This window comes from Gambusia affinis, linkage group LG13 (genome assembly GCF_019740435.1).
Source record: "Gambusia affinis linkage group LG13, SWU_Gaff_1.0, whole genome shotgun sequence".
NCBI classification, from domain to species: Eukaryota; Metazoa; Chordata; class Actinopteri; order Cyprinodontiformes; family Poeciliidae; genus Gambusia; species Gambusia affinis.
In genome coordinates, this window is record NC_057880.1 from 22,516,189 (window position 1) to 22,533,514 (window position 17,326).

The following is a 17,326-nucleotide window of genomic DNA, read 5'->3' on the forward strand; positions in this document are numbered from 1 at the left end:
GCTGCGCCGCGCTGCGCCACTGAATGCAGCAGGGACTGGAGCTGGTAGCATTTCTGCACTCTGACCTTTCATCTGCCACCATCCTCTCTCATTTTCAACACGCATCACTCCTGGACTGCACCAGTGTGTAGACGTGTGGCGCCTTTTCTTCACCCAATAAACACTCACGTCCTCGCCGAGCAAGCTGCAAATCAAACCCCACCTTCTTCAAGTCTAACGGGATTGGTCTCAAACATTTGTGCTGCTTTTGTGCAGCAACATTTTTTTGTTTTAAAGATATTAGTAAATGTTTCCATTTCCATTTCCAACTCACCATTTCTTGATATCTTTAAAATCATAGCAGCACAGACAAAAGAATGTTGTTGCACAAACCAGCACAAACGTTTGACACCAATTTTGTTTAATTTCGTAAAAGGAGGGGGACTGGTTGACTTTTTGACCTTTAAACTTTCATTAATATCTTCAAAGCCAGAGCAGCACAAACAAAAATTTTGCTACACAAACCAGCACAAAAGTGGAGTTGATTGACACCAATGTTGTCTGATTTGAAGAAGGTGCGAGGGCCGGTTGACCTTTCATGACCTCTGGAAACATTTTTTTATATCTTTAAAATGATAGCAGCACAAACTAAAATTTTTCACCACAAACATTTGACACCAGTTTCATCTGATTTTAAGAAGGTCATGAAAGGTCAACCAGCCCCTCTTCTTCAAATCAGACAAAATTGGTGTCAATCAACTCAAACAACACACACACACACTTTACAAAATCAAAATGACTTTTAAACTTTCATTAATATCTTCAAAGCCAGAGCAGCACAAACATTTTTCAGTCGAGTTGATTGACACCAATTTTGTCTGATTTGAATCAGGTGCAAGGGCTGGTTGACCTTTCATGACCTCTTAATATCTTTAAAATGGTAGCAACACAAACAAAAAGATTTTGCTGCATAAATCATCACAAACGTTTGGCGCCCATTTTGTTCTGATGTGAAGGAGGTGGGGGAGTTTCGACAATCCACAGCAGCTGAAAATGTTGCAATTCTGATTCCTAATTGAACCGAATCTACCAAAGGGAAAGCAAATTAAAAAGGCACCAATAAATGTGATAAAAACTAATTTTCTTACTATGTAATTTCTTTTCTCAATGAATAAATGTCCTCAAATTAAACATGAAAACACGCCCATATTTGGTATAAAGTAAGGCCTTATAGGAAGCTGCTCACAGATAAAGTGGGATTTGCTCCTGTCTGCAACAATAAACCCCTGCAGAGGTTGTGCAGCTTAGAGGCAAACATAACACCAAAAGGGTTCATATTCCAACAACTTCCATCTGCAGTAAGAACCTGTAGTTTAACAGATCGTATACCGAGCCCCTATAAATGCAGCCAAAGTTCAGAAGAAATGGTTCTAAATCCCGTAAAACTCGCTGAAAGTGCATTAAGTGTCTCTGCTGGAGCTTTGGGCTGCAGAGAGAAACAGTAAAAGAACCTGGATAACAACTGGTTATTAAAAATGGATGGCGGCTGATACCTGGTCCTGCAGCAGCAGGCTGTGGCTGGCTCTGCAGCTGACTGCCCACTGAGCTGCTGCCATACAGAGACAGGATGGAGTCCTTAGATAAAAGCTTCTTCTCCTCCACCTTTGTGGCAGTGGAGGAAGAGGAGGTGGAGGTGGATGAAGTGGGGGGTTCCACCTGTGCAGAAGCTGCACTGGAGCCTGACTGAAGAAAAAACAACAAGATGAGTCAATTTAGCAAAACATTGCAGACAAATATTTCTATAAATCTACAGTACACACTGCTGCAATTAAACACTCTTAAAGGGACAGTATCATGTATTTTCCAGGAATTTATAGAACTTAAGATTTTATAAAATGCTATAAGAGACAATGTTAAAAACAATAAGACGTGTTAAAATGATCAGTTTTACTCTTTGTAGGCAAATGTTTGAGTAAAATGAACATTGTTCTTTTATTCTATGAACTACATGTCTCTAAAATTCCAAGCAAAAATTGTTGTTTTTATTTTCATCTGCCTAAATCAACCTAAAAAGTGATGTTTAGGAAGATTTAGAGGCTTGTTTTAATTCCTTAATATTGATGAAAAAGTTCTGGTTCCATCGGCAGATTATGCTACTTATGATATTTTTCCTGTGTTATAAGTTAAATAATCTGCCAATGAAACATGAACTTTTTCATCAATATTAAGGAATGATTTGCTTAAAACAAGCCTCTACATATTGCTTAAGTTAGTTTGTGTTATTTCAAGAGTACCAAGATATCTGCTCTAAAAGCGAGACCAAAAATACTTGGTAAGATTTTGTGTTTTTGCAGTGAATGCAAAATGAAAAAATTCCCCAATCTGTAACATGTAATTGTTTGTAAATGACCTCTTGACCCTTCCCAGACTGATGTGTAGCAGCAGTTGGTTCTCTAAGATTGTTGCTGTTATTCTCCCAACACGAACTGCCAAAACAAACGGTGTTGATCGATCGGGATCGGTTAATTTGGAGTCTTCTTCTCCTCTTTAATCTTCCAGAGTGTACTTTCTTCTTCAACTTTGTGTCGACTCTGCTTTCCATATTTTGAGAGATCGTAATTTTTTTCCTTATCTCAGCACATTCAGGCGGAGACTCATGAATATTTATTAGCTGAATTTAACTTTTTCTGCTTCGGCGCTGATCCCAGGTGAGCTCAGGTAATGACAGGCACACGGCGCAGTTTTACCGCATAAAACCTGGGATATAAATAAGGAAGCAGAAAAAGATTGAGAAACAAAGAAACAGATGAGCAAAACAGAAAAGAGGAGAGGCCTTGTCACAGCTAAGTGAGATGGATTACATTAATTAGGCTGCTGCAAATAGAGGCAGACATCAACTCAAACATGCACTGATTTATAAAAGAAAAACAAAGCAAAGAAAACAAAAAACGATGCAGCTGAAAGTAGCCAAGGTGAGTTTGAGAAATCCTGAGTAATGGGACGGGGAATGAAGGAGGATTCATGAGTAACACCAGCAGAGACAAGTTGATAAACAGCTGCTCCTGCAACACACTCCCCGCTGAATAAACGCTCTGAAATCAGCGTCGCAAACATCCAACAGTGTGTTGGCCTCCGCTGGTTAGCAGGCAGCGCTGCGCCCCTTCGTCTGGCCGTCCACTGACAGGAGGGAGGAGATAAAATGTAGAGCAAAGGAACATGGGGAGGAAAAACAGAGAGAAATGTGGAGAGAAACGATAAGTAAGAGAGAGTGATGAAGAGGAGGAAGACAAAAGGAAAGAAGAGTGAGAAGGAAGTGATGGTCCGCGCTGCATCACAGAGGTGGGTCAGGTGTTCAGAGGAAAGATGGACCATCTATTAATAGCAGCAACACATTAGCATGAATCCTGCTTGGAGGAGCAGAGAGATCCTCACCTGAACCGAGAAGAGCAGAAGAAGAAGAAGAAGAAGAAGAGTGTTCGCAGAGTTAATGGATATATTTAACAGTGCTGAGTGTAATTTCTGTTTCACTTTTACACCCAGATGAGGCCTGCAGGCGGAGCAGAGGCTCATCGCCGCATCTCAATCTGAGTGAGACGAAACGTCGTCCAGGTGAATTTGGAGATTCTGGGGAATTCAGGGTTTTTCTGACAAAGCAGGTGATTCAAATTCAATAATATTTTATTGATCCCACAGGGAAATTAAATGTTGTTGTAGCTCATTAATTCAGATTCTTCAAACAGTTAGTGTAGACACTGACCGCTGTTGGCAGGAAAGATCTCCTGTAGCAGTCTGCATTACAGCGAACCTGAAGAAGCCTCTGACTGAAGACACTGTTTTCTCAAGACAGAAGAGGATGGTCTTGATTTTATGAAGAATCGTTCTTTGGATAATCATCTCATGAACGAGTGGTAGTTTGTTTTTCTTAAAATGGTTTTTTTTTTAAGTAAAAAAATCAAACATCTATGATGTAAGTGAAGTAAAGTAAAAATGTTTTCTTGTGTTGAAATTCAAACAAAAAGGATCCATCAGTGGCTGAGTAAATAAATAAAAAATTAAAAATGCCTCATTGAACTTTGTTCATGACCAAAAGCAAAAAACTCAAATCTGACCAATCATTGGTGGTTTGGCTCGCAGTGAAAATATTTTCATACACTTGAAATGAGACAAAACTAACTTAATAGTAACTTTTCAGCAAGATAACGGAGCTTATTTTAAGTAAATAGTTCCTTAATGTTAGTGAAAAAGATATTAGTTCCACTTGTAGATTATCTAATTAGACACTACGAGAAACATAAATGGAAAACAATTTTTTTGTTATCCAAAGACGTTTTTGGGCTGTCGAGAGGTTCTGCAACTGCCTGAAAGCAGATTTACTCCGCCAGAGAAAGCTACTTGTAATTAATTAAACCACATGTGTCAAACTCAAGGCCCATGGGCCAATTCCGGTCCACCGTAGCTTTTTATGTGGCCCTCTAGATTCAAGACTAAACACTAAATGTGTTTAACTATTATTTTATCAATCAAATCAAAGCTGTTTTTATGTTTACTGCTAAATTATATCAATCAGTCCCTCCAGTTTCTTGAGAAATATTGTGGAAATTCACAAAAAAATCAACAATTTATTATTATTACTTAATATTAAGAATGAATTGATATTTTAGCAGTTTGTGAACAGGTTTTATTAATACATTCTGGCACAACCGGCCCTTTAAGAGCCTTCATGACCTTGATTTGACCCAAAACGAAAATGAGTTTGACACCCCTGAATTACACCAATCCACTGCTGGAATTACATCCAGACTGGACCACTCCAAAGCTGCACACAACTAAACATCTGATTGCCAGATACTCCAGAAGCTTTAGAGAAAGAGCGGCAGAGCAATCAGACAATTTCTCGCCATCGCCAACCAGGTGGCCGACGATGCAAGATGCTCTCACTCCTCTAAGCGACACTCGCAGCGCCGCTCATCATCTCCGACTCTTCCAGAGAAGCGAACAGCATCATGCACTCCATCCACATAGTGTGTGATGCCTTGCAGGGCTCCTAGCAGCACATTGTGTAATAGAAAACCTCTCCAACAAGGCTCCATTCTTCTCACCCTGTGTTTGTGCTGATGGCTGCAGCCGGAGCACTGAATTACTGCTCTGACAGCCTTTTCCTCACTGTCGCTATTCATAGACCTCTACAGCCAAACACACACACGCACACACACACACACACCTTTATTTCTTTCTCTCCACGTTTTCCCATCATGGACTGAAAATACCCATACACTCCCCTCTGACAGGCCATCTGCGGCTTTAAAGCCACGCCACGTTTTGTGTAGATGTGTGTGTGCGGCGCAGATTTTGTGCTAATTTACTAAAAACAAAAGCAAAGCTTGCCTTGGAGAAACTGAATTATGGCGTGCCAAAGAGGAACAGCATGAAACGGAGACCAAAATAAATCAAAACAAGGGGAAATGGATCAGGGACTCAAAGAAAGAGGAACAAAAACTAACAAGAGTCCACTGATCACTGCCAGTTCTCTGTTTTCTCTGCAACTTTTACATCTATACATAATTCTTGTCAGATTGAACATTCATGAACAGGGCAATTTAGACTGCAGGCAGAGCTGCCTGACAAGTTACCACTACTGACCCTTTGCATGTGACGTCACGGTCTCCAGAACTCCGCCCACTCCGCCATGACGGACGCCAAAACAACCAATGCGCTCCTTTAAAGCTGGTCTAAAAACAGACATCTGAACCTAATGTCGCTTTTATTTAGTTTATTTCACTGTAAAAATGGTCACGGCGTGCTGCGCGGTCGGCTCCACAAACAGTCAAGGATGAAAACCAAACGTCTCATTTTGTTGTACAAAACGAGGAACAAGATGGCGGTGATGTAGCCAAGCATGTATGGAAAAAACTGATTAGCATCTCGTCTATCATACGTTTTTAAGGCTGCTCGGGTGTAAAGGGGAAACGGTGTTTATGAAACAGTGATATAAGTAATGTGGTGTGAATTCAGGCAAAGTTGGTTATTTGATCAGCACGTCCAGATCAACACATCAGGAGGGAAGAAGTATGGGTTGGTTTTTAAGCTAGCTATTTCCAACTTTTGTAAATACCGCCGTCTATGTGCTCCAACCGGCTGTGTTAAATTCACTGGCAAATTAGCTGGACTCGAACAAATAGGAGCCATGAATAAACGGGAGAAACCAACTTTGATAAGCATTTTCAGTTGCCCTGTTCAATGCTACTGTCCCTTGTCATGGTGCCTCGAATGATTAACTGTTGCAGTTGCAAAAGGTCAATACCAACAAGTCATAAAACTGTTGCTTCCACAGGAGCACAGGACACTTCTGTCAAAATTTAATCAGGGAGTGATTGATGAGTGATTAATGACCCTAATTAATTGAATCTCACATGAATCTCCCCCCACCCAATCCGGTCACATGATGCCCTACTCTGACCAGCTGAGCTAACCAGCTACACATAATGTTGAGTTTTCATCAATGTTAGAAAAACTTACATGATCTTGACAAAAGCAGTGAAATTCTAAAGTTTTTCAAAATAAACACGAATAACAGTTTAATTTAAAGTCTCCTGCTATTTTGAAACACTTTATGTTTCAATTGGCCAGAGTGGGGATTGAACCCATGACCTTGGCATTCTTATCAAGAGCTCTTACCTGTTGAGCTAACCAGCCATACAAATGTTGAAGTTTTCATCGATATAAGAAACACTTAAATGACCTTACCACAATGAAGATTTGAGTACAGAGCTCATATTCTAATGTTTTACAAAAATCAATGTGCATAATGGTTAAATATACAGCCTCCTGCTATTTTGATGAGTTGATTTTATTAAGACTTTATATTTCTGTTGGCCAGGGTGGGGATTGAACCCATGACCTTGGCATTATAAGTGCCCTACTCTGACCAGCTGAGCTAACCAGCCACACATAATATTGAGTTTTCATCAATGTAAGAAAAACTTACATGATCTTGACAAAAGCAGTGAAGTTCTAAAGTTTTTCAAAATAAACATGAATAACAGTTTAATTTAAAGTCTCCTGCTATTTTGAAACACTTTATGTTTCAATTGGTCAGAGTGGGGATTGAACCCATGACCTTGGCATTATAAGTGCCCTACTCTGACCAGCTGAGCTAACCAGCCACACATAATATTGACTTTTCATCAATGTTAGAAACACTTACATGATCTTGACAAAAGTGAAATTCTAAAGTTTTTCAAAATCAACGGTTTAATTTAAAGTCTCCTGCTATTTTGAAGAGTTGACCTTATGAAACACTTTAGGTTTCCATTGGCAAGGGTGGGAATTGAACCCATGACCTTGGCTTTATGAGTACCGTGCTCAAACCAACTGAGCTAACCAGCCACAGATAGTCTTGTGTCTTCGTCAATATAAGAAAAACATACATGATCTTACTACAATGAAGATTTGAAGAAATGCTGTTATGTTTTTCAAAATCAACATGCGTAACGGTGTATTGTCCAGTAATATTTTATTTTGAAATGTTGATTTTGTTTTCCACCCTTTTTTATTTTCAAGTGTTGATTTTGTTTTCCACCCTTTTTTAGTTTGAAGTATTGATTTTATTTTCCACCCTTTTTATTTTGAAGTAATGCTTTTGTAATGCTTTCATAAGGTCAACATAAGTTGACCTTATGAAACACCTCTCAGGTCTTCTGGTTCTGGTCTGCTCTGCACCCCCAGAACCAGAACCAAACGAGAAGAAGGGTCATTTAGTATCTATGCACCAAAAATCTGGAACAAACTTCCAGAAAACTGTAAAACAGCTGAAACACTGACTTCCTTTAAATCTCAACTAAAAACCCACTTGTTTAGAGTTGTATTTGAAACGTAATCAATTGCAAATTTATTGACGGAACCTGACTTGATGTTGTGTTTTTATTGTTGATTCTGTGTTAGATTGTGCTTTTGTGGTTGATTTGATGTAAAGCACTTTGAAATGCCTAGCTGCTGAAATGTGCTATACAAATAAAATTTGATTGATTGATTTAGATTTCCATTGACCAGTATGGGGATTGAACCTCTTACCTCAGCGTTATTAGCATCACACCATTCCAGTTGAGCTAACCTCAGCTGAACAGTTTTTCTTAATACATGGTAACTCATAATCTTCAGTTTGATGGATTTAGAAAATTTACATGATCTTACCACAATGAAGATTTGAGTAAAAAGCTCATATTCTAATGTTTTTCAAAAATCAATGTGCATAATGGTTAAATATACAGCCTCCTGCTATTAGAAAGAATTGATTTCCTGAAGCTGCGACAGACTGGCGACCTGTCCAGGGTGAAACCCGCCTCTCGCCCTGAACACAGCTGGAGATAGGCACCAGCAACCCTCCCGACCCCACTAAGGGACAAGGGTGAATAGAAAATGGATGGATGATTTCCTGAAGTCTTTATACTTCAGTTGGCCAGTGGGTGGGACTGAACCCATGACCTTGGCTTTATAAATACCGTACTCTGACCAGCTGAGCTAACCAGCGACACATAATGGTGAGTTTTTATCAATGTAAGAAAAACTTACATGATCTTGACAAAAGCAGTGAAATTCTAAAGTTTTCAAAATCAACATGATTAACGGTTTAATTTAAAGTCTCGTGCTATTTTGAAGAGTTGACCCTATGAAACATTTATGTTTCAATTGGCAAGGGTGGGAATTGAACCCATGACCTTGGCTTTATAAGTACCGCGCTCAAACCAACTGAGCTAACCAGCCACAAATAATCTTACGTCTTCGTCAATATAAGAAAAACATACATGATCTTACTACAATGAAGATTTGCATAAAGAACTTATATTCTTTCTTTTTTTTCAAAATTAATGTGCATAACAATTAAATATACAGCCTCCTGCTATTTTGATGAGTTGATTTTATTAAGACTTTATATTTCTGCTGGCCAGGGGGATTGAACCCATGACCTTGACTTCATAAGTGCCCTACTCTGACCAGCTGAGCTAACCAGCAACACATAATGTTGAGTTTTCATCAATGTTAGAAAAACTTACATGATCTTGACAAAGGCAGTGAAATTCTAAAGTTTTTCAAATAAACATAAATAAATTTATTTAAAGTCTCCTGCTATTTTGAAGAGTTGACCTTATGAAACCCTTTAGGTTTCCATTGGCAAGGGTGGGAATTGAACCCATGACCTTGGCTTTATGAGTACCGCGCTCAAACCAACTGAGCTAACCAGCCACAGATAATGTTATGTCTTCGTCAATATAAGAAAAACTTACATGATCTTACTACAATGAAGATTTGAAGAAATGCTGTTATGTTTTTCAAAATCAACATGCTTAAAGGTGTATTGTCCAGCAATATTTTATTTTGAAATGTTGATTTTATTTTCCAGCCATTTTTATTTTGAAGTTTTGATTTTATTTTGCACCTTTTTTATTTTGAAGTGTTGATTTTATTTTGCACCTTTTTTATTTTGAAGCATTGATTTTATTTTGCACCTTTTTTATTTTGAAGTGTTGATTTTGTTTACCACCCTTTTGAATTTTGAAGTGTTGTTTGTCTGAAAGACTTTAGATTTCCATTGACCAGTACGGGGTTTGAACCACCTACCTCACCGTTATTAGCACCACACCTTTCCAGCTGAGCTAACCTCAGCTGGACAGAGATTTCCTAAATACAATTCAAACAAAAAGGCAGCAGGTCAACCAGAGCCACAAAGAGTGATTGAGTAAACAAAATATAAACAACAGATAATATAATAATTTCACAATAAAATAATAATAAATAAGTCATTAAAACGCCTGAATAAAAAATATTTATAACAAACTAAATCTTCCTTCATAATTTTGGTCTAGTTTATTGTGAAAATACTTTAATATATTTGAAATAAGACAAAACTAACTGCCTAGTAACTTTTCAGCAAGATCTAGTAGCTTAATTTAAGTAATTTCTTAATATTAGTGAAAAAAATAAGATAAGGCACTTTCCTCCTGTTATAATCAATCAATCAATCAATCAAATTTTATTTGTGTAGCACATTTCAGCAGCAAGGCATGTGAAAGTGCTTTACATCAAATCAAACACAGAAACACAATGCAACATAGAATCAATAATCAAAACACGACAATAAGTCAAGATCCATCAATAAATTTGTAATTGATAATGTTTTAAAGACAATCTTTAACAGGTTGGTTTTTAGTTGAGTTTGCATCCATAAAAGGTTTACCGGTTACACTCCTACTGTGTAATATGGAACAAAATACCTGTTGCTACTTTTATTCCCACTCACGCTCACAATCACACAGTTTGAAACGATGTAAACAGCCTTTCAAAGGGCTTCCGGCACCAGGCTCCATACATCTCTTTCCTCTTTCACGGAATTTCGCTCTGGGACTCCGCCGACCCTCACGGATTCTTGTGCAGTTCTATGGTACCTGTTAGTGTCTAGAATTTACAGGGTTTGTGTTACGCGCAATGACCCTTAGGCACTCGCCGTTTTTAGAAGTGAAACTAGTACTAGTATTAATATTAAGCAATGATTTACTTTTAAAAAAGTTTCTATATCTTAATGAAAAGTCACTCATAAGTTAGTTTTGTCTTATTTCAAATGTACTAAGATATGTGCACTAGAAACTAGACCAACAATAACTGGTAAGATTTGTGTTTTTGCAGTGCGAGATGAGGACAAACTTTACATTAGGAGGCATTAAACACACCAATAAGCAGCTGAAAATAAACGCTTCCTCTAAATGTATTGGTTGCTTTTGTTCAACATGTTTGTGAGTTTGTTTGCAGAAGAGAGAGAGAAAAGAAGAGGAACGCTGGGGATAACACAAATCCATCCACGTCTCCAAAGCTGTAATCACATTTTTTAGAATTGACATGCAGAGAGGCGTTCCTCAGCGCCTGTTAATAGCTGCTGGAATCAGAGCGCTGCCAGCTACCAGTTCCTTTAAATCCCCAGCTAATCAAACTGTATTGTTGTGATTAGCTGGGTGTGTGAAATGCTGCAGAGAATTATCCAGCCGCTGAATCCAACACTCAGCCCCCCTGCGTGCAGGTTTGTGTGTTCAAGGTGTAGAAACAGAACACGACTTCAAAGTCAACAAAGAATTAAGATGGCAATAAGTCACCGATTCAATCACTTCTTCAGTCTGAGCAGAACCTATTAGTTTGTATAAGTCATGGGTTACTTATCAACAAACAAGGAAAGCCAACCTTCACACCAAGGCGGAGGCAATTACTGACCCCCACACTGCCAGGAAACTTTGAGGTTTAAATGTTGCATGAAATGTCAGTAAAGTGGAGAAGAAGAAGAAAGAGGAGGGAATTGATCTGTTTTAATAGAAAAGACGAATAGACAGACTGATCTATGTTTTTGTCTGGCAATGTTTGATGTTGTGAAAAAGGAACAAAATGTCATTTTGTATCTTTGTGTTAGAAATCTTTACCTGAAAGAAAAAGCATCCATAAGTTGGGTTTACAGCGAAAATACAAAATGTTACCAAGTATTTTTGGTCTAGTTTGTAGTAAAAATACACAGTAAAAAAACAAAACTAACTTATAAGCAGCTTTTCAGCATGATTTGAGAGTTTGATTTGCGTAAATAATTCCTTAATAATGATTATAAACAGAGTAACAATCCCACTGGCAGATTATTTCTGGACAATAATTTGATCATGCCAGCTATTTTTTTTGTTATTCTTTAGTTATTGTGCTTCCTTCAATTTTTATTTGCTGTTGTAACAAGATATTATTTACATATTCAAAATACATAAATAAAATAGAAATTAAATTATTACAAGATATTTTCCCATGTCAAAAGTGAAATAATCTAATCAAATCCTCTAAATTTAAACAATTTCAGACAATTTAGACCTTTTTTGGTCTCAAATGCCAGCAGTCCTATTAAAAAATGTCCAAAGTTTTTTGGATAGATGAATTTGACCCCAAATGTTTTTTATTAATTTTCATAAAAAATGTTTTTTTGTTTAATATAACTTTTAAAAGAAAAATAATTAATTGAAAAGTTTTTTAAAGCATTTATCAACTTTTTAAAACGAGATTTAAACAGAAGTAAGCACTGAATCCTGATTTTCGTGTACCATTACTCCACAGTTTTGAGCCCATTTTATTAATATTGTAATTTTGGGTTTTATGATCGTTTTGTTTTCTTTGGAAGTTACAAAACCCCCTAGTGGTTACCTGGCAAAAGCACTTTAGTCCTATGCAATACTTCAGCATTCTTTAATCCATCAATATATTTACTTTCTGCTACAATACAACAATATAAGGTTTCTGCTACAATATAAGCTTTGGTAAGCTGAAGTTTCATATCTTATTCTTTTGTAAAAAAATATGTGCAAAAAATACATCCAGACTATTTTGAGTATTTCTGAGTTATTTTGCCATCTGATGGGTCTATTCATTGATAAAAAGCCATTTTCCCATTTTCACCAAAAGATATTACACAAACAAAATTGAACAACTGGTTCAACCACCAAATAGTTAAAGTAATTTTAAATTGAGATTTTTTTTATTATCACAGAGACTGTAAACAAAATAAACCCTGGTGTATTGACGCAGAAACAAAAAGAAGAAGAAGAAAGCTGACCTCACGAACTACTAGATGAATGATAAATAAAACATGTTTCCTTTGGTTTATCTCCACACGCTTCCTTGAAGGACGCTGGTCAAATTAATTCAAAGAGAAGAGTTTGCTTTGATGTGGATCCTCAGAGAGTATGTGTCGCCACGTAGCAGGAACATGGCTGCTTTGTGAATTTACTCCTCTGTGTGCGTGTGTGTGCGCGTGTGTGTGAGGACTCCCTCAGTGGCAACCTGTCTGAGGTGATAAGCAGCTGATGAAAGTCACCGTGTGTGTGTGGGTGTGTGTGTGCGCGAGTCTGTTTGTAATACCTTCTGGGGACCATTTGTCTGACGCATACGTTGTGGGGACTCACTGCTCAGTGGGACCAAAACCTGGTCCCCTCAAAGGGAAAGGCTGTTTTTGGGTCAGGGGTTAAATTTAGGACTAAGGTGTGAATTCAGTTTTGGTTAGGGTTAGGTATGTAATGTTACGGTTAGGGTAAGGCTCAGGCTGTAAAAATGAATGAATGTCAATGGAAAGTCCCCAGAAAGATAGCCATGCAAACATCTGTGTGTGTGTGTGTGCGTGGGTGTGCGTGTGCGTGTGTGTTTAACTACCTGATCATGCTTTGTGTTGTTGGGGGGAAGAGGGTTGGACACCATCGGTCCGAACAGATCCAGCTCATTCCCGCCGGGACCCGTTTGATCAGAACCTTTCCCTTCTCCCTCTGGAGCGTCTGGAAGACAGGAAAACAGAATTTAAATCCGAGTTTCAGCCTTAAAAGAAACAAAATCCACCCAGAAGGCAGGATCCAAACACCTGGACGAGCTAGAGAGAGAACAGATAAAAAAATTATTTTCACTGAATCCTGACTGATTTAGTTTTAGACTTTGTTGAGCAGCAACTTCCGTCTTATTTTTGGATTTGTCGTAACTTTAAAGAAATGCAGCTTTGGAAGCTAAAGTGCTACTTGGTACGCTGGTGTTTGCAAAGCAGCCAATCCAGGAGCGGCTTTTGTTTTCCTCTGTGCTAATTGGCTGAACCCCTGAGAACAGAAATAAGAAAGACTGTGAACGTTAGCTCCTGCTGTAGTGCTAAAACAGTTTCTTCTGTATGTCTTAATCAATCAGATGGTTACAAAGTCAGGCTTCTTTCACCTGAAGGACATTTCCAAGATTAGAGGACTAAAGTCTCAGCAAGATCTAGAGTAACTCATACATGTAATTATCTTTAGTCGCACTGATTACTGCAACAGTGTCTTCACAATTCTGCCTAAAAAAAAATCAATCATATCCAGAACGCTGCAGCTATTCGTCTGACTAAAACCAGGAAGATACAGCACATCATACCAGTTTTAAAGTACTTGCACTGAAAGAAAAGACTTTAATATATTGTTAGTATATAAATCACTGAACAACTCAGAACCACAACACATTAAAAATCTGTTGTTGTCATAGCAACCTTCCAGACCTCTCTGGTCTTCTGGTTCTGCTCTGCATGCACAGAACCAGAACCAAACATGGAGAAGCAGCATTCAGCTTCTATGCACCACAAATCTGGAACAAACATCCAGAAAACTGCAAAACAACTGAAACACGGAGTTCCCTTAAATCAAGAATAAAATCTCACCTGTTTAGAGTCACATTGAGCTAATATTGGTTCATAAAAAGAAAATGTTAATATTATATGATTAAGAGGTCATGACGGACCCTAATTTAAGCATAAAGACCAAAAAATCAATCACAAAGAATTAAAATAAATCAGAACACAACTTCCTGGACTTGATTTCTGTATTTTTAGCTTTGACCCAATGCTGTGCTCAGTCTGCTACGACTGTAGTGGATGATCTCAGGTCACTCATGGAGGGAAAGGAGAAATGCCTCCACAGGTTGTTTTCTTAAAATCTGAAATCTGTCCGGTTCTTTTCCTCAAGGTGTTAGCCTCTGCTCTAACTGGGTCTGGATCCTCTCTGCCTTGCAGCTCATTGGCTGCTTCAATCATGTGATGACCAGGGGGACACCTTCCAGGTAAGAAAACAGAAGAGAGAGAGAGATAGCAGCGTTGTTTCGGGCAGACCTTTTTGTACATGGGAGTTTTTCATGAAGCTGATTGCTTGCAGTAACTTCCTGAAGGGCAGGAGTCGTCTTCGCCCCGGGGGCTGCAGGAACAAGCATTTGCCTCAAGCACAGAAGTGGGGGAAAGGTTGGTGGAGGTCTGAGAAATGTCCTGTTTTTACCACGCCTGGTGATTTTTGTGCTTTGAATGCACAACATCTCTTTTTTACATGTTCATTTCTTTAAATAACAAGGGTCAGAAACATAAAAATAAACCAAACACACCATTTCCACCGACCTTTCGCAATAAATCAGATAATCACGTGATAAATTAAAACAACCTCCATAATTTTCCAGTTGAAAGATCTAACATTTTTCTCTTCTTACCAAAAACTGGATGATAAAACTCTTCAGTTTGGTGTTTTGGTCTCAACCTGCCATTTTTTGAAGCACAATTTCAGAGTCGGGTAGTAACTAGTTACATTTACTTAGGTAAGTATTTTGAAATAATTTACTTTTTCCCCCACATATTTAGATTTTCTGTTATACAGACATACAAAAACATGACAAAATAGACAAATTAAGAAACACACAATGCAATTTTATTTATCTTGGATATTTAAAATGTCTTCCAGTTATAGCGTTAAACGCTCAGCATAATTTATAGTTTACAGACCTAAACTTTAAATTATGAACATTTGCTATCGTGACAGTAGAGTTTCTCATAAATATATATAAAAATGTCTTTTAGAGAAAATAAAATTATTCTGAAAGCAAAAAGGTTTCAGAATATAATAATTTGATAATTTGGTTTTTTTTAAAAAAGACAGTAGGAAATTAAAAAGCTTTGTTAATAACGTCTACATTGAAGAGTTCATATGAAAGTGAGAGGATTTTTGAAAAGATAATAGCTCCGCTGCACATCTTCAACTTAAACGGACGTTTTAATATGCAGACTAAAGAAGGAGCAATGTGCTGATAATTTCACTTTTTCCATTTATTCATCCATTATCTGATGTTAAAGGAAGGGGATTTAAGATCTTAATGTCTCTCACTGAAAATGGAAAGTCTTTTGAATCTCTAACGTTTATTTTATCAAACCCAAGTCATAAATGTCTGAAGAAAAATCTTTATTATTTACATATAGTGGACACATATTGAAACACTTTCATAAAGCACTTCTTAAATTAAACAACCCATGTTTTGCATTGTATTTGTATTTTTCAAACACAAAAAGGTGGATACAGAGATGTTCAAAGTGCGGTTCGGGGGCTATTTGTGGCTCCTGAACTGATTCTCTGTGGGCTTCCAATGCCAATTCATCAGGGATAAAAATTAGTCCTGCCAGCTCAGGTGGTTGTTGTAGATAGAATTTATTAATTTTTTCATTAATAAAAATAGTTTCTTACAATGAAAAATGTTTGCTACAACACAAAATATGAATAAATAAATAAAAAAAACATTTTTTGTTTAGTATTCTCGTTAAATTTATAATTTGACATCCTGTGGGTTTTACTCAAAAGCAGACTCTGTTCTGCTTTAAATTAACTTATTAAATTTAGCTAAACAGAGAAAGAAAAAACTGAATTTCTTTATTTATAACTTTTTTCCAACCAAGCCCAAAAGAATTATCAACTAGATGCCTTTTGAAAAGCAAATATGCAAAGCTATTTTTTAAAGATTTTTGTAAGTTTTATATTTGCCTCTCCTACAAAATAAACCAAACTACGCTAGACAATTGGTATTTATGGTGCCAATAAACATCTAAGATCTGAAAGTACTTTAGACCCCTTCTAAAATGGTTATAGCTACCTATTTTAATAGTTCAAACACCAAATATGCTTTAATATGCACAGTGGAAACCAAATTTGCACTTCCTCTACCAGCTCTTTGGGGAACAGCCAATCAGCAGCAAGAAAAATGAAAGACACTTCTGGATTGGCTAGTTTGAAAACGGCAGCCAATGACATGTCAAGTACCAGATATTTTAGCTTCTTTCCCACCAAATGTTTTAGATATACTTTCAGCAGATTTGTAATTCTTTTTTTTTTTTTCTTACTACAGATTTTTGGGCCTCATGTCCTTTTAACTTGCCGATTTGTTTGGACATCCCTGTTGTAGTGTGCTGTGGATGAGATGGATTGTTGATGAAATTTGTTAACAACCTGCCATATCTTACTGCCTCAGTTGCCCTCAGGAGTGCAGTGGTTTTCCCAACTCTATAAATGTTTAAGTTTGTTGATGCTTCTGGCATCTTCCAGCCTCCAAGACGAGCATCGGTTTCCTCGCACACAGGATCTATAAAGATCACTGCAGACATTTAGCTGGAGGAAACTGTCATATGAAGAAGTAGGTCAGGATGATAACGGCTAAACTATTTGTGTTAATAAATATGTTTTAAAAAAGGTGATAAAGATTTTAAAGAGATAAAGTTTTATGTGTCCTGAGACCAACAACCCCCGGGCCGCGGACCTGTACCGGTCCATGGACCTATTGGTACCGGGCCGCACAAGAAATAATTAAATATTTCCGTTTTATGAATTATTTGAGCCTGAAGGATCTTTTATTTTGAAAATCCTTTAACCGGATTCTCTCGGTTACGTCTCGCGCCAACATTGAGCCACAAGCAGCAAAATGAGTAAGAAACAGATCAGATGTCTTTGGAAAGTCTCTTTGCGAAGGGGAAAAGGCCCAGAGA

At 37.6% G+C, this 17,326-nt stretch overlaps 1 protein-coding gene and 1 non-coding gene across 7 annotated transcripts in view; both read right to left on the minus strand.

Moving 5' to 3' along the window:
• Positions 1-17,326, minus strand: part of smap1 (small ArfGAP 1) — an 80,602-nt gene that overhangs the window by 7,304 nt on the left and 55,972 nt on the right. For all 6 annotated transcript variants that reach the window (XM_044136009.1, XM_044136012.1, XM_044136011.1 and 3 more), the window contains exons 8-9: positions 13,192-13,310; positions 1,533-1,722 (exon numbers count right to left, since the gene is read on the minus strand). In XM_044136009.1, the coding sequence (XP_043991944.1) occupies positions 1,533-1,722; positions 13,192-13,310 (309 nt within the window). The remainder of the gene's footprint in view (positions 1-1,532; positions 1,723-13,191; positions 13,311-17,326) is intronic.
• trnai-uau lies at positions 6,850-6,923 on the minus strand. Its single transcript has one exon. It is a non-coding gene; the product is annotated as a tRNA-Ile (tRNA).